The sequence below is a fragment of the Bufo bufo genome, chromosome 4, assembly GCF_905171765.1.
Source record: "Bufo bufo chromosome 4, aBufBuf1.1, whole genome shotgun sequence".
In the NCBI taxonomy this organism is placed as follows: domain Eukaryota; kingdom Metazoa; phylum Chordata; class Amphibia; order Anura; family Bufonidae; genus Bufo; species Bufo bufo.
Genome location: NC_053392.1, coordinates 366,393,824 through 366,419,618, shown reverse-complemented (window position 1 = coordinate 366,419,618; position 25,795 = coordinate 366,393,824). Strand labels below are relative to the sequence as shown.

The following is a 25,795-nucleotide window of genomic DNA, read 5'->3' as shown; positions in this document are numbered from 1 at the left end:
ATGTTGACATGCACCGCTCCAGCCATTGACTGGCTTCAGTGGTGACATGCTGCTTGTGGCTACATCACCGCTGAAGCCAGTCATTGGCTATGAGGTAAACTGTGCGGAGACCAGACCATAAGGACAGCAGAGGCACCACAGAGGACCTGCATGGAGTAGGTATGTATACCTGGGGAAGATGCGTTGAAAATTGTAGATCTGAATTCTGCCTTTAGCGTAGTACAGTGTCGGCAAAGTAGATTTTAGATCTGCAACGTGTCATGATGCTGATTTTCATAGTGGATTTAACCATTTGCAATGTATGGGGGTAAATCTGCTACAAATCCACTGTCTTTATGTGAATTTTACCACAATTTTGCAACTTGATGTACCCTTGAAGTAAACCTTGAAACTTTCCTACTTCTCCCATACATAATTTCTACAAACCACTTGGGAGAAACTTGGCATGCACACGACCGTATGTGTTTTTTGCAGGCTTGTGGAAGAAAAACGGGTGACGTTCCGTATGGCATCCGTTTTATTTTTTCGGATCAGTTTTTTGGGCGGATCCATTGTAATAATGCCTATCCTTGTCCGCAAACTAGAAAAAAATAGAACATGCACAATTTTTTTTTATTTGCTGGGCAACGGAACGGACATACTGATGCGGACAGCACGCGGTGTGCTGTCCGCGTGTTTTGCGGACACATTGAAATGGATGGGTCCGCATCCTATCCGCAAAAAAAAACGGAACGGACTCTGAAACCAAATACGTTCGTGTGCATGTAGCCTTACCCCCGGTTGTCAAAGTTAAATAAAAACCCAGCAAATTTGCTGAAATGACAAAATGAGTGCTCCTTACCCCTTTTCTCTTGTAGTGATGTGCTCCAGGTCTCCATGCTGCTGTTTGTTTTTCTGGCTGCAGCGGTGCAGTTCCATGCACTAACTGGCCTCAGCAGTGATGTCCTGTGTACTGCTGAAGGTAGTGATTGGCTGGACTGTGACCTGTGTGCATGGCAGCAGCGGGAGGACTGGAGCGCATTGCCGGGAAACGGTGAGAAAAGGGGCGAGTATGGTTCTTTTGTTTTAGCACATTTTCAGTGGCTGCCTGAGTTTTTACTTATTCAATTTGGACATCCCCTTTAAGTGTATATGTTTTGCAATTTATATCATTTTCTACATTGTGTATTGTTAAGAAATTGTCGCATAAAATAGATGCCTTCTACTGTGGTAAAATTGCACTGGATAGACCTGTTCTTAATGGTTGTCATTTTATGTCTAATGGCAGGTAATCTTTGAAGCTGAAGCCTCAGGCGGGAGAGGCGGATACATTGCCATAGATGATATCCAAGTTCTGAGCTACCCATGCGGTAAGGATGATTTTTTTATTCCCTTTTAAATGTATGTCCGTCACCATGCTCGAGCATCGGTTTGTTTTATTTACATCCATACCACCGAAACAGTGGTTTAAACCTCTTTTGTCTATTGCTCCATGCGGAAAATGATGTGCTTTCTGCAATAATTACTGACTAATCTCAACTGTGACAGAAGACCTTACTTAATGAATGTTAATCCTTAATTAAAGGAATAAATGCATTATTTGTGCTGGGTCCTAATTAGTTACTTTTAGTTGTGGCTACTTCCTTAATGAAGATGCAACATGCACTCTTCTTTAATATGGCCTTTGGGGATATTTTACCCATCTTATTACAAATATGTTAAGCGCTGACTAAGATTTGTACTGTGAACCTGCCATCTTTACAAATACGAAAGTTGGCAAGCCGGGCCACTTCAGAACCTTTATGGAAATAGTTGGAGTTTTCTGATTTCTTGTTCATTTTAACCATTGTCAAAATATTTCTAATTTTATTTTATTTCTATTCCTCACTGTTTGCAAGATTTCTGCTTACTGGCAGTAAATGGGAAAAAGTTCTTGTATTTACCATAGAGTTGTAAACTGAAGCAGACATAACCTATAACTTTAGGCTCTGTCCACATTTGGGTTGTGGCTTCTGATTGAAATTGCCACCATCTGATGGATCCCATTGATACATTATGGAGTTCATCGTTTTAACAAGAAAAGCAGTGCTGCTGGTTAGGACAGAATGTGTGAAAGATGCTCGGAACTGAAATGTTGATGTCAGCCTTGGGGTACGTTCATATTTTTGGTAGTCTGTTCTGGCAGAGAAACAAATTACCAGCTTTGGGGACACGGCAGTATCCAGTGATTCACTATAATGGGAGCTGACAGGTTTTTGGCATAAATGGCAGCTTTCGACTTGTTGTGCCATTCCTTTATTATGAATGCTAGAAGTTTGCAGTAAGGGTACAGAGGGGTGGTAACCAGTTGGGGGTGTCTCCCTGCACATTCTGACTCTATCCAATCAGTGCTCACATTGTCAGACTGTGCAGGTACCCCCCCCCCCCCCCCCCCCCAAACTGGTTACTACCCCTCTGTACCCTTACTGCAGACTGCTAGAAATTGATTCATAGCTTCTAGTAGAAATAATAAATGAATGGCACAAGATAGAGACTTAAGAATAGATGTTCCAGAATCAGGAGTGGTAAAAGAGATAGAGATCTCTTGAAAGGGTTTTTGTCATCAGAAAAATAGTTATGTAGCTATCTGACATTAGCGATGGACCTAATGTCAGCTGAAACATAAAGTATGACATATATCTCCACTGCCTGTCCCCGGATCTCGCTAAAAAAATAATTTTAATATGCAAATTAGCATCTAGGTGCTAGTGGGGCGTTTCTGCATTGATTGTGAGATCCGTTTGCAGGACTCACAAGCGGCCCCAAAACGGATCAGTTCAGCCCCAATGCATTCTGAATGGATAAGGATCCGCTCAGAATGCATCAGTTTGGCTCGTTCCGCCTCCATTCCCACTCCCTGAGAGCGGGACACCAAAACGCTGCTTGATGCGGAGCCAACGAATCTGGTCCCGAATTACAATGTAAGTCAATGGGGACGAATCCTTTTTCACTGACACAATATGGTGCAATTGAAAACCGATTTGTCTCCCATTGACTTCTCAATGTCAAGTCAGGGACGGATCCGTTTTCACTTAGACTTTTAATGAAAGAATAATGCAAACTGATCAGTTCCTGAACGGGTACAAGCATTTGCATTATCTGTGCGTTCCGTCTGTGCAGATACAAGACTGATCCGCCACCGAACGCAGGTGTGAAAGTAGCCTAAGATGTGAGAAGAATATGTTGAAGCCTCAAATTTATGAGATCTGGCAAAGGAGCTCAAAACCAGAGCAAAACTCTTCAATTTTGTGTTTTTGTCCCCATGCATTGTCAATGGGGACAAAAACTAACTGGGATGCATTCCGTTCCGGTTTATTCAGGTTTCGTGACCAGACACAAACTGCCTGCAAGCTGCTGTTTTGTCTGGTCTGTAAAACGGAACTAACCAGATCCAGCACTTAAAACATTGAAAGTCAATGGTGCACGTTCCGAAAAAAAAAACTGATCCAACACCCATTGATCTACATTGTTTTTAGTGGTGGATCCAGTTTGTTCAGTTTCGCTTTAATAACAACCGCATCCAAATGTAACAAATGCATCCTGATTTATTAATCGAGCGGAAACGTTTTACTCCGGTTGTTAAGAGCCCATACAAAGTGCAGATGTTAAGGTAGCCTAAAATGACATCCACACTTTCTACACAGGGTCTGCATTTAGTAGAGGAGACAGGACTTTTCGTATTTAGCAACTTTTTGTAAATGCCTCCATACACAAGGCAGAGTTCACATCACCATTTGGTTTTCTGTTCTGGTTTATCAGAATAAAAAAATGGGATCCTTTATTTTGAGCAAATTTTGCATCCGTTAGAGATCCTTTTATTTTAGAGAGGAGCAAAGTTCTAGTGAGGAGGAATTTTTCTCCCGTCAAAAATATGTAACTAATCCCTGACAAAACTGATGCAAAATGAGATAATGGATGCTCAAAATAAAGAATCCTTTTTTTATGTTCTTCTGATGGATCCCAGCTTCTCATGGAAAACCAGCCTTAGTATATACTTGTCCGGATCCACGGCCAACGATATAATGTGTATAGGAAGCTCTGGCAGCAGCACATGCTCGGCCAAACTGAGTGTATATGGAGGGAAAGATGGCTGTCAGCAGAAAACCATTGTTCCCCTGACATACATTGAAGGTGTATAAAGCCATGTCTCTTTTTCTTACACCATAACGAAATTTATGGCTTGACATTTGGCAGAAATATGTATAAAATGCACTGACCAGATATTTTTTAATGCATTTACGCCCACTATTGTGGCATAAATAAGTTGCAGCTTATGGCGCACAACTATGTGCCCCATTAATATGTGACTTTGTAAGTTTGTAACCACCTTGACATTTTTGTGAAGTGGCGAGAAAAGGGGTTGGGTCTTACCAGAAGGGGCAGAGCTTTAAACGGCCTGCCGTTTCTGGCGTTAAGTCTATAGAAAGAGTTAAGCCTATTTTTGTTTGGTGGGATGGTTTTATTTTGTAGTTGTAATTATTCCCAACATGTGCTCGAAATGTTGTGAAAACTGGCTGCATTTGTGCATGGTACTTCTGAATGTGAGTCATGATTATATGCACTCGGTTAGTGATAATTGTATTGATCTGTACCAATTACTAGGACAGAGCAGTATACTAATGAAACCTTTTTAATTACGTTCTCTGCTAGGAGACAACAAGGTTTCATTTATTGCGCACATCGTGCACTGTTTAAAAAAGTAATAATTCTGGTACATCTAAGGCTACTTTCACAACTAGCGGCAGGACGTATCCGACAGGCTGTTCAACCTGTCGGATCGTCCTTGCCGCTATTTCGCCGTGCTGCCGCTCTGTCTCATTGAACTATAATGGGGACGGGGCGGACGCTCCAGCGCATCACGGCAGTGCACGGCGAAAGGCCGCTGGACTAAAAGTACTGCATGTCAGACTTTTTAGTCCGGCGACACTCTCACGCGAAATGGTCAATGGGGACGGAGCGGCGGCATGGAGAAATAGCCGGCAGGAACGGATCCAACAGAGTGAACGGCCTGTCAGATCCGTCCTGTCGCTAGTGTGAAAGTACCCTTAGACCATATACCACCCATCCCGATATCTCTTATTGACTAAATTAATAATTACCTCATAGCTGCTGTTTTGACTTTGAGGGTAATGGCCACTCAGAGTGACTGTTGGAGACGTGGGCTTGATGCAGCTGAATCGTTAGGGTCATGCAAGACGCAGCTATTTGGTATTGGTATTATATAACGAAAATTTGATTGGCAATCGCTTGCTTATTGTTTATTTACTTGTGTATTTTACGCACTTATAGCTATATTCCGCAGCGCTTTACAGACATTAGCATTACGCTGTCCCCAATAAGGGCCTCACAATCTAGGTTCCCTATCAGTATTTTGGAGTATGGGAGGAAACCCATGCAGACACGGGGAGAACATACCATGCAGATATTGTCCTTGGTCGGATTCAAACCTAGGACCCCAGCACTTGCAAGCAACAGTGCTCCTGAAGAGCAGCGGTGGTCAACAGATTTGTACCTATGAAAACTGGCCGACCTGCTGTTGGCTTGAAGGCATCTCGTGTCTACCTCCCATGTTCATATGTGCCCTGCATTGCTGAGAAAAGAAGTTTTTAATAACATAAAACTTAAAGTTGTGTGTACATGTTTAGGTGTTCTGATACAGTTTAGAGCTAAAGCCAAGTGTGGGACTTTTGAATTAGGAGAAGTAAAATATACCTGTTATACTTTTGCTCTCTTTATGCTGCTTTTGGCTTCAGAACCCTACATCAGAAAATCGCAATTCATTAAAACTGAACACATATAGGCAGGCTCTACGATAAGCAAGGAACTGCAATCCCATTTTAAAGAGGACCTTTCACCGATTCTTACCCTTGAACTAAGTATACATACATGTGGAGCGGCGCCCGGGGATCTCTCTGCACTTACCTATTATCCCCGGGGCGCCGCCTCCGTTCTCCTGCTATGCCCTCGGTATCTCGTTCCCTAAGTTATGGTAGGCGGAGTCTGCCCTAGCGCTGGCCAATCGCATTGCAGAGCTCACAGCCTGGGAGAAAATAACCTCCCAGGCTGTGAGCTCTGCGCTGCGATTGGCAGCGCTAGGGCAGACTCCGCCCTACCCATAACTTAGGGACTGGTATCTCGCCTACTATAACTTAGTGAGCGGAGATACCGGAGGGCATAGCAGGTGAAATGGAGCGGCGCCCGGGATAATAGTAAGTGCAGTGAGATCCCCGGGCGCCCCGCTACTACATATCTGTATAGTTCATAAGGTAAGAATCGGTGAAAGGTCCTCTTTAAGCCTCTATTATACGGTTGTAGCCCACGTGGCTGTGCGGTTTTCAGGTGCTATATGGCCACGTCTCCCCCATAAGCCACCTCCCTCCATCTAGCAGTATCTTTACAACCTAAGGCTAGGCTCACATCCTGTTTACACCATATTTTCGAGGTATATGGTTTATTTTGCGGTTTACTCAAAGAACAAAATGCAACCGAATGCCTCCAAGGTTGATTCTTGTTGCCATCATCTTCATGGCATTATACAAGTTTTCAGTAATAGCCAGGCCTGTAGTGTATGGCGAAAACGTAATATAACCTAGGCTTACCCTCAGGTTAGGTTTGTACGTTCTTGTTAACCCATTTTAGCTAACAAAACCTAAACATTTTCTGAGGAACTCCTGCCCGACTATGTTGGTGAGGTCCTTTGCCTCACATTTTATTTATGTGTAGGCGCAGTCTAGCCCAAGCCCTATTAGAATCCAAAGATTAAGATTTCACTCTGCACATTTTAATGTTGTTCTTCAGAAAAGCCGCCATGAGGAATGTATCTATTCCTGCAAATAATGTTACAGGACAAATGATGCTGAGATGGGCAGCTAGGGAAGGGGATGTTCTCTGCTGACTTACCACAATCTTCCACTCTTTCTTTTGTGTACAGATAAATCCCCTCACTTCTTGAGACTGGGAGATGTTGAGGTAAATGCTGGTCAGAATGCTACATTTCAATGCATTGCCACTGGAAGGGAAGCGGTAAACAACAAGCTGTGGCTTCAGGTAAAACAAAACTTTTTTTTTTTTTTTTATGTCTATATTCACATTGTTTTTCATGTTTTACGTTCAGTTTTTATAGTTTTCTAGCCAGAAAATGTAACTTTATTCATGGGGTATTGCAGATTTGAAATCCAGCAATAGTAAAAACTATGCAATTGCTGCAGTCCATAGGAATACACGGAGTGGCTTGTACATATGCATCTTTCAGAATATTTTCATGCTACTGTAAGATGACATATCAACGTAGGGAAAAAAATAGTAGTGTACTCAAAGACTTAAAGGGGTTGTCTCATCATGGACAATAGGGGCATATCGCTAGGATATGCCCCCATTGTCTTATAGGTGCGGGTCCCACCGCTGGGACCCGCACCTATATCGAGAACGGAGCCCCGCAAGGTGGTGGCTAGAGGACTCCGGTCCGGCCACCACCAAGCTGGCTCCCCAAAGAAGTAGATATAGAATGGGAGCATACCGCGCATGCGCGGCCCCAGCTCCCATTCATTTCTATGAGGCCGATGGAAATAGCCGAGCCAGAGCTTGGCTATTTTGGCTGGCCCCATAGAAAATGAATAGAGGGCTGCTGCGCTGGGCTCCGTTCTTGATATAGGTGCGGGCCCGTTCCTATAAGACAATGGGGGCATATCCTAGCGTTATGCCCCTATTGTCCATGATGAGACAACACCTTTAGAGGGAAACCTGTTACCATAAAAATGTATTGTAATCTGCAGACAGCATGTTATAGAGCAGGAGGAGCTGAGCAGATTGATATGTAGTTTTACAGGGAAAAGACTCAGAATAACTTGTATTTTATTCATTTAAATTCCTCCTTATTCTGGGCTGTGAAGTCAAGGTGATGGTCCTATCCGTGATTGACAGCCTTCCCTGTGTGTGTGTATGTATGTGTGTATATATATATATGTGTGTGTGTGTGTGTGTGTATATATATATATATATATATATATATATTAGATATATATTTATAGAGCAATGGTGTTTATTCACCCATGTGGAAGGCAACGTTTCAGCTCATACAAGAGCCTTTTTCAAGCCTTTTTTCATTTTATTCATACGGGGTAAGCAGCTACATCCCTGGACCTAGCACCCATCATTGTTTGTTTTTCCGGTGCCGCCATCACTTTCCTTTTATTTATATATATATATATATATATATATATATATATATATATTTATAATCCACCTCCTTATGGGCTTGAGCACTTTTACTACTGGGTCGCTATGGTTGTGGTATCGGATGTCTTTTATGTGAGGTAAGAGTACTCTGCATGATTTGATTTGCTTTAATTATTATAATTTTTATCCATATATATCACTGTGAGCCATCAGTTATCTGTGAGTTGTATATTGATAGCTGTCAATCACTGATAGGACCTCCTCCTTGACTTCAAAGCCCAGAATGAGCAGGAATTTAAATGAATAAAATGTTATACTGAATCTTTTCCCATAAAGCTATGTATTAATCTGCTCAGTTTCTGCTGTCCTATAACATGCTGCCTGTAGCTTACATTTCATTTTCATAGCGACAGGTTTCCTTTAACCATACAGAAGTTGTACACTACCTATTGGAAGAGGGGCCATGGGGCTCAGTGGAGTGCCGTAGTAGTTTTCCTGTTTCCCTCGACATATGGCTGTCAGACACTGCAGCACAGCCATTAGGTTTTTATTATAGTCTTTATGCAGCTTCTTCAACCCCCAGCCATCAGCATTTATCGCCAGGATCAGCCATGTCTGGTATATGCTGGGGAAAGATAACGTTACACGCATGAGCACGGTCATCCAGAGCAGGTTCATAAATGTTCTGATTCATAAACTGTAGGGCTCCTAATCAGAGGTAGGTGGACAGGGATAGTCTTGAAAGTATTAGGCCTCTTTAACACAGCCGTAGTGCTCTCGTGGCCATATTGCGGGCCACATACAGCGGTTCCGCAATACACGGGGCACCGGCCGTGTGTATTCCACATCACGGATTTGCGGAACAGAAGCACGGAACCCCACAGAAGCACTACGGAGTGCTTCTGTGGGGTTCTGTTCCGTGCTTCCATTGCGCAAAAAAATAGAACTTGTTCTATCTTTTTGCGTAACAGACGGATCGCGGACCCAATTCAAGTGAATTGGTTCGCGATCCACATGCGGCTGCCCCACGGTCGGTGCCCATGCATTGCAGACCGCAATTTGAGGTCCGCAGCACGGGCACGGATAGCGCACAGTCGTGTGCAGGCCTTAATAGATTTGAAATCTTGGAGGATACCAAAGGACAAGTATGCATGTATTGTATTTGACGTACACATAACAGACATTTTTCATGAAAAATCATTTAAGTCCAGACTTATATTACAAGTAAAAAAATAAATAAAAAAAAGTTGTAAGAATTGTATATAAACGCATTAATGGAAATTAGGTATTGTACATTGTATAACATTGTATTGTACAGTGACAATAAAGGCATCTTATCTTAGGGGTGTACAGCCTGTGGCCCACAACCATCTGGTCACAGACATATGTCTGGTTGTTGCTCACATACTGTATATATTTGATGAATGGCACAGAGAGGGGTAAGCAGGGGCGTATGTTTTAATGGTGTGCTGAGACCCCCATACATTAGCAGAGTTAGGGTATCCTGATTCCACCTGACCTGGAGACATGACCGTGCATGCGATCATCTTCACTGAGGTTTATGGGGGTAGTTAAATACAGTATTTGCCTATTTCAGCAACTTACATAACTACATTGGAGACACCTTGTATGGTCTTTCTGAAGTGCTAATAAGGGAAAAAGGGGACTCACGTACTTCCAATAGGTGAAGCCCTGGAATTGTATTGTAACTGATACCTACCAAACAGTTGGGGCCTGTTATTCTATATAATACCCCTTTAAGTTTTATAAGCCTCTTAGGATGTGCATCTCTTTTATAATGGACTTGGGATTTTATCATGTATTGCAGTAGCTTTATTCAGGCCTTATTTAGTTCAGTATGTTTTTAAACTACACCGCTATACTGTGCTCTCAGTCTTGTACCATACCCACAATTTAAAGCAATACCATTTGAAGCAGTTTAGCGAGGAAAACATTTATTGCAGCAGAAGTCTCATGAATCCATCCTGTTCTATCTCTTCCTCGTGGGACAGATGACATATGGTAATATATGATTACAGTAGTATCTGTAATGTAAAGCTGTGACTGTATCAGCTGATTCAGCCGTCCATCGCTTTCTTCCCTCTAATGTACCTGAATCGTATCATATCTGGTAGCCGTGCAGAAACAATCTGCTATGTTTCCGTTTAGCCGCAGAGAGATCCCTAGCGGATGATCTGAAATGTGATTGCTCAGTACACAGGAGCACTTTGGCCGTCGAAGGAGCAGACTGGAATTCATTCCTTGTGACAGCTGTGAATTGCATCAGGTTCTCACAATTAAAGTGGGTGGATGCACTGCACACTCAGAGGAACGAGCACAATGGGGCAGGAATCGCATTCCATTCCAGCAAAAACAAAGCGTGTGGCCATTCTGTTTGACAGGTTTAAGCCCCAGAACCTAGCAAACTCCAAAAATAGTTCCTTGTTTTCAACTCTGCTACCTATTAGGTATTCAAATGTCTTTACTTGTAGCATTTGTTCCCCTGCCTGACCTGTTCATAGAGGTGTTGTCCAATGGGATACAACTTCTTAGAAAAGGGGAAGAAACATTACTCAGCGACTCCCTACTACGAACATTCTGATGCTTACCAGGTTTCAGCTTCTCTCCACCTCCTTGCCAGACCACTTTTTTTTTTTTTTTTTTAAGTTTATTTTCATTTTTAAATAAAAACATAGTAACAATGGTGTAACATGGTACAGGATACAAATGGCAAAAAGAGTCATCGAGTATATGTAGGATAGTGACACAAATAGACAGGCTTCAATTAATTATTTGATAAGCAAGATGAGAGGCAAGGAGATGACTAGCACAAGAGAAGTACCGTAATCTTCACTTATTCTAGGCTGACAAAAAGAAGACCACGCACACCGAGTTTAGTTGACACCTTAGCATGAGTAAGCATAGGTAGAGCTAGGGGGTAGGCCAGAGCAGTTCTCTGCCAGAGACAATGATTAAATATGAGACTAATATTAAAACTTCACTAGTGTTGCAGTGGGAGTCCAAAGGTAGAACCTGAATAAAGGCTAATCTGGTATTATAAAGGTCTGGAGACCTAAAATTGACCACAGGGCCCAACGCTTAAGAAAAGCAGGGTGGGTGCAAGATTCCAGGAGGAAAGCTCCTCAAATCGGTAGAGTTGGTCTACTTTGAGTTTCCACTGCTCCCACAGAGGAAGGGAGGTCTGGAGCCAATACTTGGGCTCAGGAGGCGAGCTAGCGATCAATAGTTGTTTGAAGAGATGAGGAGGAGAGGTGGTGCATCCCTCTTCAAAGTATGAAAAAAGGGCTCGATAGGGGGACAATTTAACTGAGGTCGAGCATATTCGGTTACAGTACTGTAGGATGTCTGACCACCATTGACTTATAATTGGGCAGCTCCACCAGATATGGAGGAATGTTCCTCTCTCTCTCAAGCATCTCCAGCATGTGTCCGAAGTGGAACCGGCAAAGAATGAGGATCTAACTGGGGTGATGTACCACTGGGTTAGGATTTTATACCCATTTTCCTGATTGCGTACACAACGCAATGATTTATGGGGCAGATTAAATAATGTGGGCAGTATTGAGAAGGGCAAGTCGATCCCAGTATCTTTTTCCCAGGTACGTATGAATGCAGGTTTGACGATGAGAGGAGGAGAGCGTAATTTATTATATAATTGTGAGATTCATTTTTTGGGGGGGTTGGGATTTGTGATTAGGGATTCATACCACACTAAAGGGCGAAGGAAATCTCCCTTTGTGTTTGTGTTCCTAAGAATGAAGGATTTGATGAGTGGTATTAGGGTGAAATCACAGGGTTGGGGGTTGAGCAGGTCTCGTAGGCTGTCTGAGGAGACTAGGATTCCTTGAGACTCGAGGAGATGGGTAATTGGGAGGGAGGATGATCTAACTCCTTTAGAAGAGGAATCGCACAAGGCTGGGGAGGAGGTACCCAAAATATCGCTAACTGAGTAGTGGGGAGGGAAAGGGCACTGAGCAATGGGAGGAGCTAAACCACTTCCATACTTCAAAGTGGCTTTTATGATTGGGTAAGCAGATAGTGTGGTTTGAGGTGGGGTTTGATGGCCTAAACAGAGATCTCGGGTAGGCATACCTAAGATGCTTTGTTCTAGAGCCACCCAGGATTTATTTCTTGTGTTCCGCAGCCAGTCTACAGTTCTGGCCAATAGTATTGCTTTCCCATATAATTCGGGGTCTGGGAGCCCAATGCCACCTGCCTGACGGGAATGAGACAGGAGAGAGTAGGAGAGTCTTGCTTTTTTCCCATTCCAGATGAAGGCCCTAAACTTCTGTTTAAGAGAGGCATAGTAGGACTTGGATATGGGGATTGGGAGCACCTGTTGAAGGTAAGTGAGGCGGGGAAGGATAAGAAGTGAGGAGGTTTTTGCGGCCAAACCAGGAGAGGGTAGGTAATAAGTATATCAATTGTTTTGAATATTGATGCCTTAAGGGGGATATAATTTAAGTGAGAAAAGGTCTGAGATATTGGGACTAATTTTGACTCCTAAGTATGTGATGGTCAGGGAGGACCAGTTGAATGGAGAATTTTCCATTAGAGTGTTTTAGTCGGGGAGATAGACCAGTACTAAGTATGAGGGACTTTGGAGTTGGTTGTCATTATTATTACGTCGTCAACAAAAGCCGCTATCTTATGTTCATAGCCGCCTAAATTCAGACCCTTAATGCCAGAGTCTGCCCGTAGAGTGGCCAGAACGGGTTTCATTGCTAAAATGAAAAGGAGGGGGGATAAGGGGCATGCCTGGCGGGTTCCATTGTGAATTTGAAAGGGTGAGGATAAGTCTCCATTCACCATGACACGAGCTGTGGCATGTGTATACATAGCAAAGACAGCTTCTACATATAGACCAGGTAGGCCGAAGTTCACCAAGACGTGTTTTAGATAGTCCCAGTTGATTCGATCGAATGCTTTCTCAGCATCAGTGCTGAGAAGTAGGAGTGGGGAGGAGGTATGTTTAGCATGACATAGCACATTAATGACTCTAGTCGGGTTGTCTCTGCCCTCTTTATTCCGAACAAAGCCCACCTGGTCCACATGTATTAAGAGGGGAAGAAGGATTGCCAGTCGATTGTCCAACATTTTAGCTAAGAGTTTGAGGTCAATGTTTAGGAGCGAAATAGGCCTGTAATTTGAGCATAGCTTAGAATCCTTTCCCTCTTTGGGTATCAGGGCTATGTGAGCTGTCGTCATGTCTCTAGAGAGTGGGCTACTTTGTAGGGATAGGTTGCAGACATTGAAAAGGTGGGGTAGGAGTTGTTTCCTGAAGGTTTTGTAGTACGAGGCTGGAAGGCCGTCAGGGCCAGGCCTTTTGCCTTGAGGCATCTGGGAATGGGCTGTGGATAGCTCTTCTATAGTGAAGGGAACAGCCAGCGAGCGTTTTTGAGGTTCGGTGAGTAAGGGGGTGGTGGTGGTCGAGTCGAGGAACGAGGAGACAAGAGAGAGATGAGATTTGGGGGAAGGAGGTAAAGGGAGATTATATAGTGTTTCATAAAAGTTCCTAAATTGCTTGGCAATTTGGGAAGATGCAAAAATGGGGTTACTATTGGGGGAGGATAGTTGGTGTATGAAGTTTTCCGTCCTTCTGGTTTTAATTCTACTCATCAAGAATTTAGTTACTTTGTCACCGTGCACGAAAAACTTATGTTGAGAGTTGTAGTAGAGCTTTCAGTTCAGCTCTCGCATTAGAGAGTTCCTGGAGTTGGGGATTAGATAAGGAGTGTTTGTGTAGAGACTAGAGTTGTTGCGATACCAAATTTTTGATTCGGTTTCGATACCATGAAAAAGTATTGCGATACTCGATACCATTCGATACCACGCGAAAAAAATAAACAAAAAAAGCCACGTGCATTCCTCATTTTTAAAAATGGCGAATCGCGCAGTTTTTATTTTATTTTTTCTGTTCCGGCATTCACCACCTAGATTTTTTTTTTATATTTTAATAGTTTGGACTTTTCTGACGTGGCGATGTAATATGTTTATTTATATATTTTATATGTGAAATTGGGAAAAGGGGGGTGATTTATACTTCATATTTTAGTGTTTTTTTTTTTTTTTCACTTTTTATTTAATAACTATTTCCCCCCTTAGGGGCTAGAACCTGGGATCTTTCATCCCTTTTCCTATTCACCCTGATAGATCTCTATCAGGGTGAATAGGACTCCACACTGTCCCTGCTGCTCTGTGCTTTGTGCACACAGCATCAGGGATGTTACCATGGCAACCAGGGCTTCTGTAGCGTCCTGGCTGCCATGGTAACCGATCGGAGCCCCAGGCTTACACAGCTGGGGCTCCGATCAGAAGCTGCCACTGCACCACCAATGAGGGGGAATGGAGAGGTCCCTGTGGCCACTGCCACCAATGATTTTAATACTGGAGGGTTGAGAGGGGCCGGCGCACTGTGCCACCAATGATTTTAATGGGATGGGGGGATTGAGGGGGGGGGGCCACACTGCACCACCAATGATTTTACCCCTTTATACAGGAGGCGGGTACTAGCAGATCAGCGGCAGTTAACTGCCGCTGATCGCAGCTCCCTGTCAGGGGCAGGGTGCCGGCAATGCGATTCTGCTGCCGGCACCCGCCTCCTGTATGTGTTAAAGACTGACTACTGTATATGAGTCCAGACTTTCACTATCAGGCCACACAGAGCGGCGCCCAGCGATGTCTCAGCACTCACCATTTAGTCCTGGGCGCCGCTCCGTTCGCCCGCAGTGCCCCATTACTGTCTCCTCTCCTGCTCCACATGCTGCTGATTACTATCGGAGCGATGGGAGGAGACATCAGCTTCACTAGTGGGCGTTCCTTCTCCCTGGCTGTAGCGCTGTCCAATCGCAGCGCAGGGAAAAGGAACGCCCACTAGTGAAGCTGATGTCTCCTCCCATCGCTCCGATAGTAATCCTATCATTGGTGGCGCAGTGCGCCCGCCCCTCCTCCGCCCCTCTCTTCTCATTGCCGCCCCTCCTCCACCCCCTCTCTTCTCATTGCCGCCCCTCCTCCGCCCCTCTCTTCTCATTGCCGCCCCTCCTCCGCCCCTCTCTTCTCATTGCCGCCCCTCCTCCGCCCCTCTCTTCTCATTGGTGGCAGCGGCAGCAGCACAGGGGGAGGGAGGACAGCTTCCTTCTCCCCGTGCTGCTGAGAGAGAACATGAGCGCGCCGATAGCAGCGCGCTCATGTTCAGAGATACTAGACTGCGCAGAAGCGCAGCCCAGTATCGAAAAAACGGAAATCCCGGTATCGTATCGATACCGGGACAAAAGTATCGATTGGGTATCGAAATTTCGATACCCGCAACAACCCTAGTAGAGACTCAAGCTTTTTTATCTTGGAGAGGAGGATTTCAATGTTAATCTCTAAGTTTTTTCATGTGTGATCCTATGCTGATAAATTCGCCCCTTATGAAGGGTTTGTGCGCATCCCATAGAGTCTAGGGTGAAAGGGAAGGGTGGCTATTCAATTTAAAATAATCATCTAATAAGGATGCTACTTTTCCGATGGTGTTGGCGTCTCCTAAAATGGATTCATTGAGGCGCCAATTGAAACAGAGTTGTGTGAGGTGTAGAGTACCGTGAGGAAAACTGGCGCATGGTCTGAGATGTGGATGGAACCTATTTTGGCTTCGGGACAGAGCTGGAGATGCTCTTTGGAGATGAAGATATAATCAATGAGATCATAAGTGTTATGGACATGGGAGAAGAAGGTATAGTCTGGTGTATCTGGGTGTAATGTACACCAGACATCCACCAGTTGAAGGTTCCAGAAAATGTCTCTAATAGACTTCAGAGAACGTAGCGAGTGGGTCGATTTATGGGAAGATGAGTCGATTTGGGGGTTGAGAGCAACGTTTAGATCTCCTCCCACAATTACTATGCCTTCCTTAAAATAGGCAATAATCTGAGAGCCATGAGGCCTGTTTAGTATTAGGAACATACAAGTTTATAAAGGTATACATTTGAGGCCCTATATGACCTTTAACCAGGAGATATCTCCCCTCTGGATCTTGGATGTGACTAGTGTATTTAAAGGGCACTTTTCTCCTAAACCCTATACTTACTCCTCCAGATGCGGCGGAGCCTCCCCCACAGTGGAACCATAAGGGATATTGTGAGAAATCCACTTTGGGGTAGTGGTTAAACTTGAAATGTGTCTCCTGGAGGAGCAGCACATCAGAACCTGCTTTGCATAGTATAGTGAATATATGACTCCATTTGGACGGGGAGTTAAAACCCTTTACGTTATAGGTTGCTATATGTAGATCAGCCATAGTCAAGGGTCAGGGTGGAGACAGTGGTGCAGTGTGCTGGTCCCCCAGGGGAGAACACTTACAAGATAGGAAATGTCCGTCCGATCCGGAGGAGGAGCCCAGGTCCAGAGGTCAGATAGCCACATCCCATAGTACTTGGGTGATAGTAACAAGAGAAAGGGGAAAACCATGAGAACATAAAACATAATAAAAAATAACATTTTGTGTGAAGTGACACATACAATGAGCATGGAGGGGTTTTGGTCACTAGACCTGATTATGTGCCGTCCAGCACATTATATATCAATAAAATTGTGAAATGGACTAATAACAATGGGAGAAGACAGTGGGGTTCCAGGAGGGGGCCGTACGGTAAACCAAGAGTTACAGGGTAGACTTAGAAAGGAAAACGAGACCATTGGAAGGGGAGGATTGAGAGACAAGAGGTTTAGGAACAAGGAGGAATGCAGATTGACTGAGGGGGTCATTAAGAGAAATCAACTAAACGAATAAATGAGCAATAGGGGAGCAATAGTGACCGACGGCCTCTGTGGCAGAGTCTCCCTCCACTCTGAGTAAGACACGGTCCCTTCAGAAGATGTGTTCTCGTGAGAATTCGCGAGATCACGCTGCATTTGGTGACTGGGTGATAGAGAAACCTCTAGCAAAGAAGTGACGTGACTAGCCACACCTCTGTGGAAGTCACTTCAGACTGACATGTGTGGTGCCAGAAATTTCACATATTGATAAGTGAAAGTATGCCACGTTCAGGTAAGCATGGTCAACTAGAATACATTAGCTCACTTTTTGGGATTCACAGGTCCTCTTTAAATCTAAAATTAGTCATGGCACTAAGGGGTTAAAAAATCCACTTGTGTCCACAGTCGTGTGCCAACTAGATTTACTTCAGATATAAAATGTACAATAAAAAAGTGAAATTTGAGTGTTTTTATTTTTTTTTTAAAGTGAGGAGTTAGGCGGTTTTCTGGGGAGATATAACTAAAAATAAAAAAAGTTACAAAGGGTTCAAAATAAATAAGCATTCCTCACATTCACTGATCCCTGCCACTGCTTTGGACTCCGCACCTCTCCTACTTCCAGTCCTAGCTTGGAACTGCCAGTCAGCGAATAACTATCTGAATCAGATCACAGTTATGTCCAGTAAATGGGTAAGGGTACTTTCACACTTAGCGGCAGGACGGATCCGACCGGCTTTTCAAGAACCTAGACTGACATATTTTCAGTTGTTTCACACTTGTTTGAAGAACCTAGACTGACATATTTTCAGTTGTTTCACACTTGTTTGAAGAACCTAGAATATGACATATTTTCAGTTGTTTCACACTTGTTTGTTATGTATATAATTCCACATGTGTTAATTCATAGTTTTGATGCCTTCATAGTCATGAAAATAAAGAAAACTCTTTGAATGAGAAGGTGTCCAAACTTTTGGTCTATACTGTGTATGTATGTGTATATATATATATATATATATATATATATATATATATACATATATACACACACACACACACACACACACACACACTTTCTGATGCTGTATCCAACCAAATCCATGATGCACTCCTTTCTCTGATGCAACTTCAGCACTAACTTTAACACCCAGCTAGTTTATAGCTCCTCCCACCAGCTAGTTATTTAGGGGAGTGTCTAACGCTGACACTGTTGCTACTTTGACACATCCATTGACATAATATCACAGAAAATAAGAAACAGCTTCATGGACATGGTCATGTGACCACAGCCCAGAATGGGAGATAAAGGTAAAAGAAATACATTACAAAATGACAGCTACCTTCATAAATTATTATAAAGAATGCTGATGCAAATTAGAAAACCTGTTTTAGCATTGAATAGATACAGTAAACATTTGAAATGGTTCGCTGCATAAGACCACTCTGAAGAATGGAGCTACTGACACCTGTTATCTCTGAGCTGCTGCCTGGAAATGGGGATGAAAGAAAGGTCCAATCAGGGGTGCACCACCAATGAGGCCAAGTGAGGCGATCGCCTCAGGCAGCACCAGGTAGGGGCAAGAGGGGGCAGCAGAGGGGCCATGGGCAATGAACGCTTTTATTGGGGCAAAGGGGTAAGGTTAAGAAATTGGCATGGGGGGGGGGGGGGGGTGGGCGCACCATTTTAATTTTCGCCTCAGACAGCAAAAAGCCTACGTGCACCCCTGGGTCAAATAATGGTAAAGTTGAAAAGTGAACAAAAGAAAGCAAACTGTTATTAATAAAGCTTGAAAGTTAAAATATAAGTTGCAGGAACCTTAATGAAATTTGCCTGGCAAGAATTGTGGGTTAACCGTCTGTAAAGTAATGCTGACATGTTTGTGTTTCTAGAAATCCATTTCAACTTCTCAACAGAAATCTGCCACCTTCAGATGACAAGCTGCTTTTTTTTTCTTTTCCCTTTCTGACATGTGAATGTAACGATTTTTGGAGGTGTTAGTGTTGACAGGCGTGCACACTGAAACGAGAGAGGCCCTGGGCGAAGCTGAACCTTACTTTTAACATGGGGATGAATGGGACTCATACTGTGCCTTTAAATGCTGACAGTGGGTACACTGATGTGACCTTGTTGTGTCACTGTAGCCTTAATTACGCTGATTGGGGGGTAATTTAGCCCTCATGAATTATATGCCCAACACTCATCCTGGTTCGCTCCTTTTGAGATAGCGGCTCCAGCTGTTCTTTTGATGCAGCTGCTAGAAGTGCACCGTGTAATCAGAAGTTTTATCATGTTCCTTCAGCTATACTCATGTCTACTTCTTTTTTATATTATTAATGCATAAAAAGTAATGAAGTTGTGATTTTTATGGTAGTTAGAAATTACTGTAATAACTAGAGATGAGGGTTCATGCTTTGTTTACTGGTAAAAGGTGAATTCTGTTATGGATTCCGTTACCACGGACCATAACGCGATTCTATGACGGAATGCCTTTAGAGGTATTCCGTTATTCATTCCGTCATAATGGAAGTCTATGGGCTGCAAAACGGATCCATCCCGTTTCCGTTATGCAGGAGAGGACTTTCGTCATAGAATTGCGTTATGGTCCATGGTAACGGAATCTATAACGCAATTCAGCTTATACCTGTAAACGAAACGTGAACGAATTTCAAAATATGAAATTCTCTTATCTCTAGTAATAACATTGAATGTTAATCGAAAAACATCTATTCACAGTTTTTGAGGACTGTAGCTTTAAACAATAACCTTCCCTATCCTTTATCCATCTGTACGGCATTCTGTCTCACTGCTTCCGTATTTATCATTTCGTCCTACGCAATGACAGCAAATAATCATGTTTGTCATTCTCCTAGGCTTACATAGCCTACGACATATAGATCTTGCTTTGATTGCCTAAATACTTGCAGAAACCTGGAATAAATTCTAGTCAAATGTCTTTTGGTTTGTGGGAGGTGATATCGTGATTTATAGTAACGATGTCCATTATAATGCAAAACGTGTCCGTGGAGGTAGTGGAAGTCATATTACTGCCAAATCCGGCATTAATTTCCATTGAAATGTATTAATGCCAGATCCGGTACCAAGTGTTTAGGAAATTGCCACATTGATGGATCCGGTTTTCCGGTCTGCGCATGCGCAGACCTTTAAAAATGTTAAAAAAAATACCAGATCCGTTTTTCCGGATAACACTGGAGAGATTGATTCGATATTGCAATGCATTTGTCAGACGGATCTGGAAACAAATGATATCTGTTTGCATACGGATTTCCGGATCCAACAACGCTAGTGTGAATCTAGCCTTAGCCAAATGCACATTCCTCTGTTTAGATCTACTTGAATTTTTTTTACCTTTTTGGTTTCATAAGTTTTTTTTTAGTTTTTTTTTTGAGCAGAAATGATTGCATAAAGTCAGTACTATTAGATGCACATGCCAACAAAAATTTTGCGCACTATCAATAATGTCCATATATGTAGTGTAACTATTGAGAAAACTGCCACCATGTATAACCTAAGAAAGATAAAAGGTTTATACCAGGATTTTAAATGTGATATGATCCACAGGGCCATCAATATCAGTTCAGTGTGAGTCTGAGACCCCCCACACTTGCCGATCATCTGTTTCAGTGTAGCTTCGGTATTGGAATTCGTCGCCAGAGCTACACCGCTCCATCCATTGTGCAGTTTATGCCACTCGTAGCTACAATGGGGCTGTGTACTTCCAGTGCTGACTTACAGAGTTACTCTAAGGCCCCTTTCACACAGGCGTTGCGGGAAAATGTGCGGGTGTGTTACGGGAACACCCACGATTTTTCCGCGCGAGTGCAAAACATTGTAATGCGTTTTGCACTGCCGTGAGAAAAATCGCGCATGTTTGGTACCAAAACCTGAACTACTTCACAGAAGTTCGGGCTTGGGATCGGTGTTGTGTAGATTGTATTATTTTCACTTATAACATGGTTATAAGGGAAAATAATAGCATTCTGAATACAGAATGCATAGTAAAATAGCGCTGGAGGGGTTAAAAAAAAATAAAAAAAATAATTAAACTCACCGTAGTCCACTTGATTGCGCAGCCCGGCTTCTCTTCTGTCTCCTTCTTTGCTGATTGCAGGAAAAGGACCTGTGGTGACGTCACTCCGGTCATCACATGGTCCATCACATGATCCATCACCATGGTAAAAGATCATGTGATGGATCATGTGATGACTGGAGTGATGTCACCACAGGTCCTTTTCCTGCAATCAGCAAAGGAGACAGAAGAGAAGCCGGGCTGCGCGATCAAGTGGACTAAGGTGAGTTTAATTATTATTTTTTTTATTTTTTTTAACCCCTCCAGCTCTATTTTACTATGCATTCTGTATAAAGAATGCTATTATTTTCCCTTATAACCATGTTATAAGGGAAAATAATAATGATCGGGGCTCCATCCCGATCGTCTCCTAGCAATTGTGCGTGAAAATTGCACCGCATCCGCACTTGCTTGCGGATGCTTGCGATTTTCACGCAACCCCATTCATTTCTATGGGGCATGCGTTACGTGAAAAACGCACAAAGAGGAGCATGCTGTGATTTTCACTCAACGCATAAGTGATGAGTTAAAATCACAGCTCGTGTGCACAGCCCCATAGAAATGAATGGGTCATGATTCAGTGCGGGTGCAATGCGTACACCTCCCGCATCGCATCCGCGCGGAATACTCGCCCTTGTGAAAGGGGCCTAAAAATACTTATTGGTGGGGGAATGGGGGTTGGATTCCTGTGGGTAGGCTATCAATATTAGAATCCTGCAATACCCCTTTAAGAAGCACAGTGAAAAATGATTTCAAAATGTGAGAGGTTAGACAGGTACACTAACTAGATACATCGTAAGGTGGTCTCATAATAAATGCCACTTTGAGGAACTCCGATGACTCGTATAATCTACATTGTGCATAACCTGTAGCCCACAGCAGTTTCTGCTTCAGCGTACATGTGGCAATTACCTGAGCACCGCTCAGCCAGTCCCTTGCCGTGGTGGTTTAACCCCTTATTTTGTTATTTTATGCCCTTTTTACCCCTTATTTCACTATTTCACACTATATTAACCCCTTTAATAGGTCCTAGTAACCCCTGACTACTATATGGCATACGGTTAAAACTTGAAAAGTTTGACTTTTAATAATCTGGAAAAGGTGATTGTCATAACCATTCATAACGTCTCCCTTTTTTTCGGATGTCTGCTGAACTTTTAGCACTGTGTGAATAATTTGCAGCTTCTGCCCTTGTATCCGATTCTACACGCTTCCATTTATAAAAGTAGTTAAGAAGGCTATATACATATTACTGTTAGCCCTACAGCGTTTGCATCAATATGATGTCCTTTAAAATATTAACCAACTGTAATTAAAACTCTTTATTGAAAGCGATGCTTTGAATTCCTGATATGCTTAAGGCTGAGGTACCCTAATTAAATGGCACAAAAACTCGGAGGTATAATGCCGTCCTCGCTGTTGCTGGTGGTAGATCTGTGGACTGGAAGAAATTACCGTAAATACTGTCTTTACTTTTGATTTGCATTCATTAAAGGCTATTTTAAGGCAACTCAAAAGGTAATCAACTGAATAGACTGCATGCTCAGAAAACAGTTCGTAGCGCTCCGTCATTAGGGTATGTATTTTTTATTTAGAACGTGAAGACCAAACTGATTGGCATCCTTCAAAATACCGGGAAAAGTTAGGGATACACATAAGGCTACATGCACACGAACGTTGTTTGTTTCAGTGTCCGTTCTGTTTTGTTTTTTTTTGCAGATAGGATGCGGACCCATTCACTTAAGTGGGTCCGCAAAACATGTGTGCTATCCGCATCCGTATGTCCGTTCCATAGCCCCGCAAAAAAAAATAGAACATGCCCTATTCTTGTCCGTTTTAGGCATTGTTACAATGGATCCACATAAAAAATGGATGTCACCCGTTTTTGTTTGCGGATCTGCAATTTGCGGACCGCAAAACACATACGGTCGTGTGCATGTAGCCTAAATTTTCCTCAAGAATTGTAGAAATTGCTTACTTTTTAAGCATTGCTTCTTTAAAAGTGCTGCTTTTATGTTCAAGGGGTTGGCCACTTTCTGATATGTTATGCTTACTTATATATATTCTGTGCCAGTTTCTGTTATCCTGTGGCGATTTACATTCCTTCTCTTTTGGGCGTTTTTTTGGCAAATGAGCCTCCTCACAGCATACCAAGCACAGCGCCCTTCATTTTATTGCAGCAGTGCCTGGAATTTACAGCCCAGGCCTTTTCGCTTGGGCTCGTAGTGGTTTTAACTTCGTTTGTTTGCCTACCAAAATAACTTTTGTGATGTTTTTATGTGACACTTTTTAATATTTTTTAACAATTTTATTTATTTTTTTTGTTTATTTCGGGAAAACTGCATTTTTAGTCTTTTTTTTCCCAAAATTATAGCTTCTTATTCTTTAAATATGCCAACTGACACCAAAATACATTATTAAAATGGGTTCCCTATTTTGTGTTGATCATTTTGATACATATGTTTTTTGTGAACGGGACAATAATGGCTACTATTTTATTTGATTTAGGCATTTTTTTTTATTTACTTGTATTTTATTATATTTTTGTACTTATTTTTTTATATATTTTTGACACATGTTCCCCAAGAGGTTTTTAAAGGAGACTGACATTTTTAGGAGGCAAAGTAGCAGGTGAAAGTCACCCTGCCTGAGACTCCCAGCAATCACATGATCACCCGTCAGGCCGTCCCTGTAGTAACTTCCTGCTCTCTGGGGAGGGGACTACACTTTAGACATTTTTCATTCATTGCAGGTGATAAAAAGCACACACCTTACTGCACAGTCACCATGCAGCAAGGGTATGTTTGCATCCATTGTGGAAGCCCCCTGGTAAATTTCAAGAAATGAAAAATAAAATTTTAAAAACTTACAAAACCTTTTTTTTTCTGCTTACGCAAAAGGGTTTTCTGACCTTTTTAATACTGGTGACCTATCTTCTGGATAGGTCATCAGTATTTGGTGGGGGTCCAACACCTGGGACCTCCACTAATCAGCTGTTTTCAGAAGGCACCAGCGCTCCTGAGAGCACAGCTTACCAAGCAGAGCGCTGTACATTGCATAACGGCTGTGCTTGGTATCACCCTCAGCCCCCTTCACTTCTAAGGGGCTGAGCTGCGCCTAGGCCACGTGGTCTAGGAAAAGCTGGAAAAGACCGCGGCTCTCACAGGAGCTCTGGTGCCTTCTGAAAACATCTGACTGGTGGGGGTCCCAGGTGTTGGACTCCCACCAATCAAATACTGATGACCTATCCAATTTAAATGCCTTTTTAAATGATGACACTAAAATGATATTCACGTTGCCTCATCTAATCTAAAGCACGCATTGTAGAATTGCTGCAGAGACCCCTCACGGTCAACTTTATCTACGGGGAATGTGACCAATTATGTTACCATTTTATTGCCCTTTTTCTTGGCACTAATTTTCATCTGACGTGTGACTTCACTAAACCTAGTGTAGTTTGCAGTGTGCAGTTTCTGGCATGGATTGTTTCCGGTTTCAGAATGTAGAGTGGATGATTTTAAGGTTCTTCAGTGAGATCCTACTACTAACCGGAAATATTAATTTATCCCACGTATCTCCTGGAGACATCAGAAACCTTTACCTGCCTATGAGAGTGAATGTGTGCTGCATACTTTTTGTTAGCCCGTTATGTTGCTGTATAATTGCAAAATAACAGGGTTTTTTTCAGAGCACTATAATACCGTACCTTATCTCACAGAAGCAGATGTGCTCTGCCTTCTGATGGTCTTATTAATACTTTGATTCTCTCTTTATTAGACATGAGGTGGCTCGGTTAGACGACCTCTCTTCAGTTTTTTATTTTATTACAGGCAGAGATCATGAGCTGATAATTCTGCCCAGAAATCAGTGTGACATCTAAACCAATTCATTGTCTTAGTTGCAGAGATTGTGAAAGATAAACTAGGTTGTATTTCTGTCCATTTTTTTTCTGAAATGGTTACTGAGATCCCATAATCATAAAACCGTACAGTATCAAATGCAGTCTACTACGCATCACTTAGGCCTCTTTCACACGGGCGTCATGTTTTTGGACCGGATAAGATGCGTGTGCGTTTGCACGCGCGTGAGAATAATCGACATGTTTGGTACCCGAACCCGGACTTCACAGAAGTTCGGGTTTGGGATCGGTGTTGTGTAGATTTTATTATTTTCCCTTATAACATGGTTATAAGGGAAAATAATAGCATTCTTAATACAGAATGCATAGTACAATAGGGCTTGAGGGGTTAAAAAAATAAAAAAATAATAATTTAACTCGCCTTAATCCACTTGCTCGCGCAGCCCTTCTTCTCTTCTGTCTTCATCTTTGCTGTGCACAGGAAAAGGACCTGTGGTGACGCCACTGCGCTCATCACATGATCCATCACCATGGTGATGGATCATGTGACGGACCATGTGATGAGCGCAGTAGCGTCACCACAGGTCCTTTTCCTGTGCACAGCAAAGATGCAGACACTAGAGAAGACGGGCTGCGCGAGCAAGTGGATTAAGGTGAGTTAAATTATTATTTATTTATTTTTTAACCCCTCAAGCCCTATTGTACTATGCATTCTGTATTAAGAATGCTTTATTTTCCCTTATAACCATATTATAAGGGAAAATAATAATGATCGGGTCCCCATCCCGTTCGTCTCCTAGCAACAGTGCGTGAAAATCGCACCGCATCCGCACTTGCTTACGGATGCTTGTGATTTTCACGCAACCCCAATCACTTCTATGGGGCCTGCGTTGTGTGGAAC

General features: G+C 42.8%; 1 protein-coding gene across 4 annotated transcripts in view; it reads left to right on the top strand.

Moving 5' to 3' along the window:
- Window positions 1-25,795, top strand: part of PTPRK (protein tyrosine phosphatase receptor type K) — a 395,839-nt gene that overhangs the window by 141,479 nt on the left and 228,565 nt on the right. For all 4 annotated transcript variants that reach the window (XM_040429122.1, XM_040429120.1, XM_040429123.1 and 1 more), the window contains exons 4-5: window positions 1,268-1,349; window positions 6,950-7,065. In XM_040429122.1, the coding sequence (XP_040285056.1) occupies window positions 1,268-1,349; window positions 6,950-7,065 (198 nt within the window). The remainder of the gene's footprint in view (window positions 1-1,267; window positions 1,350-6,949; window positions 7,066-25,795) is intronic.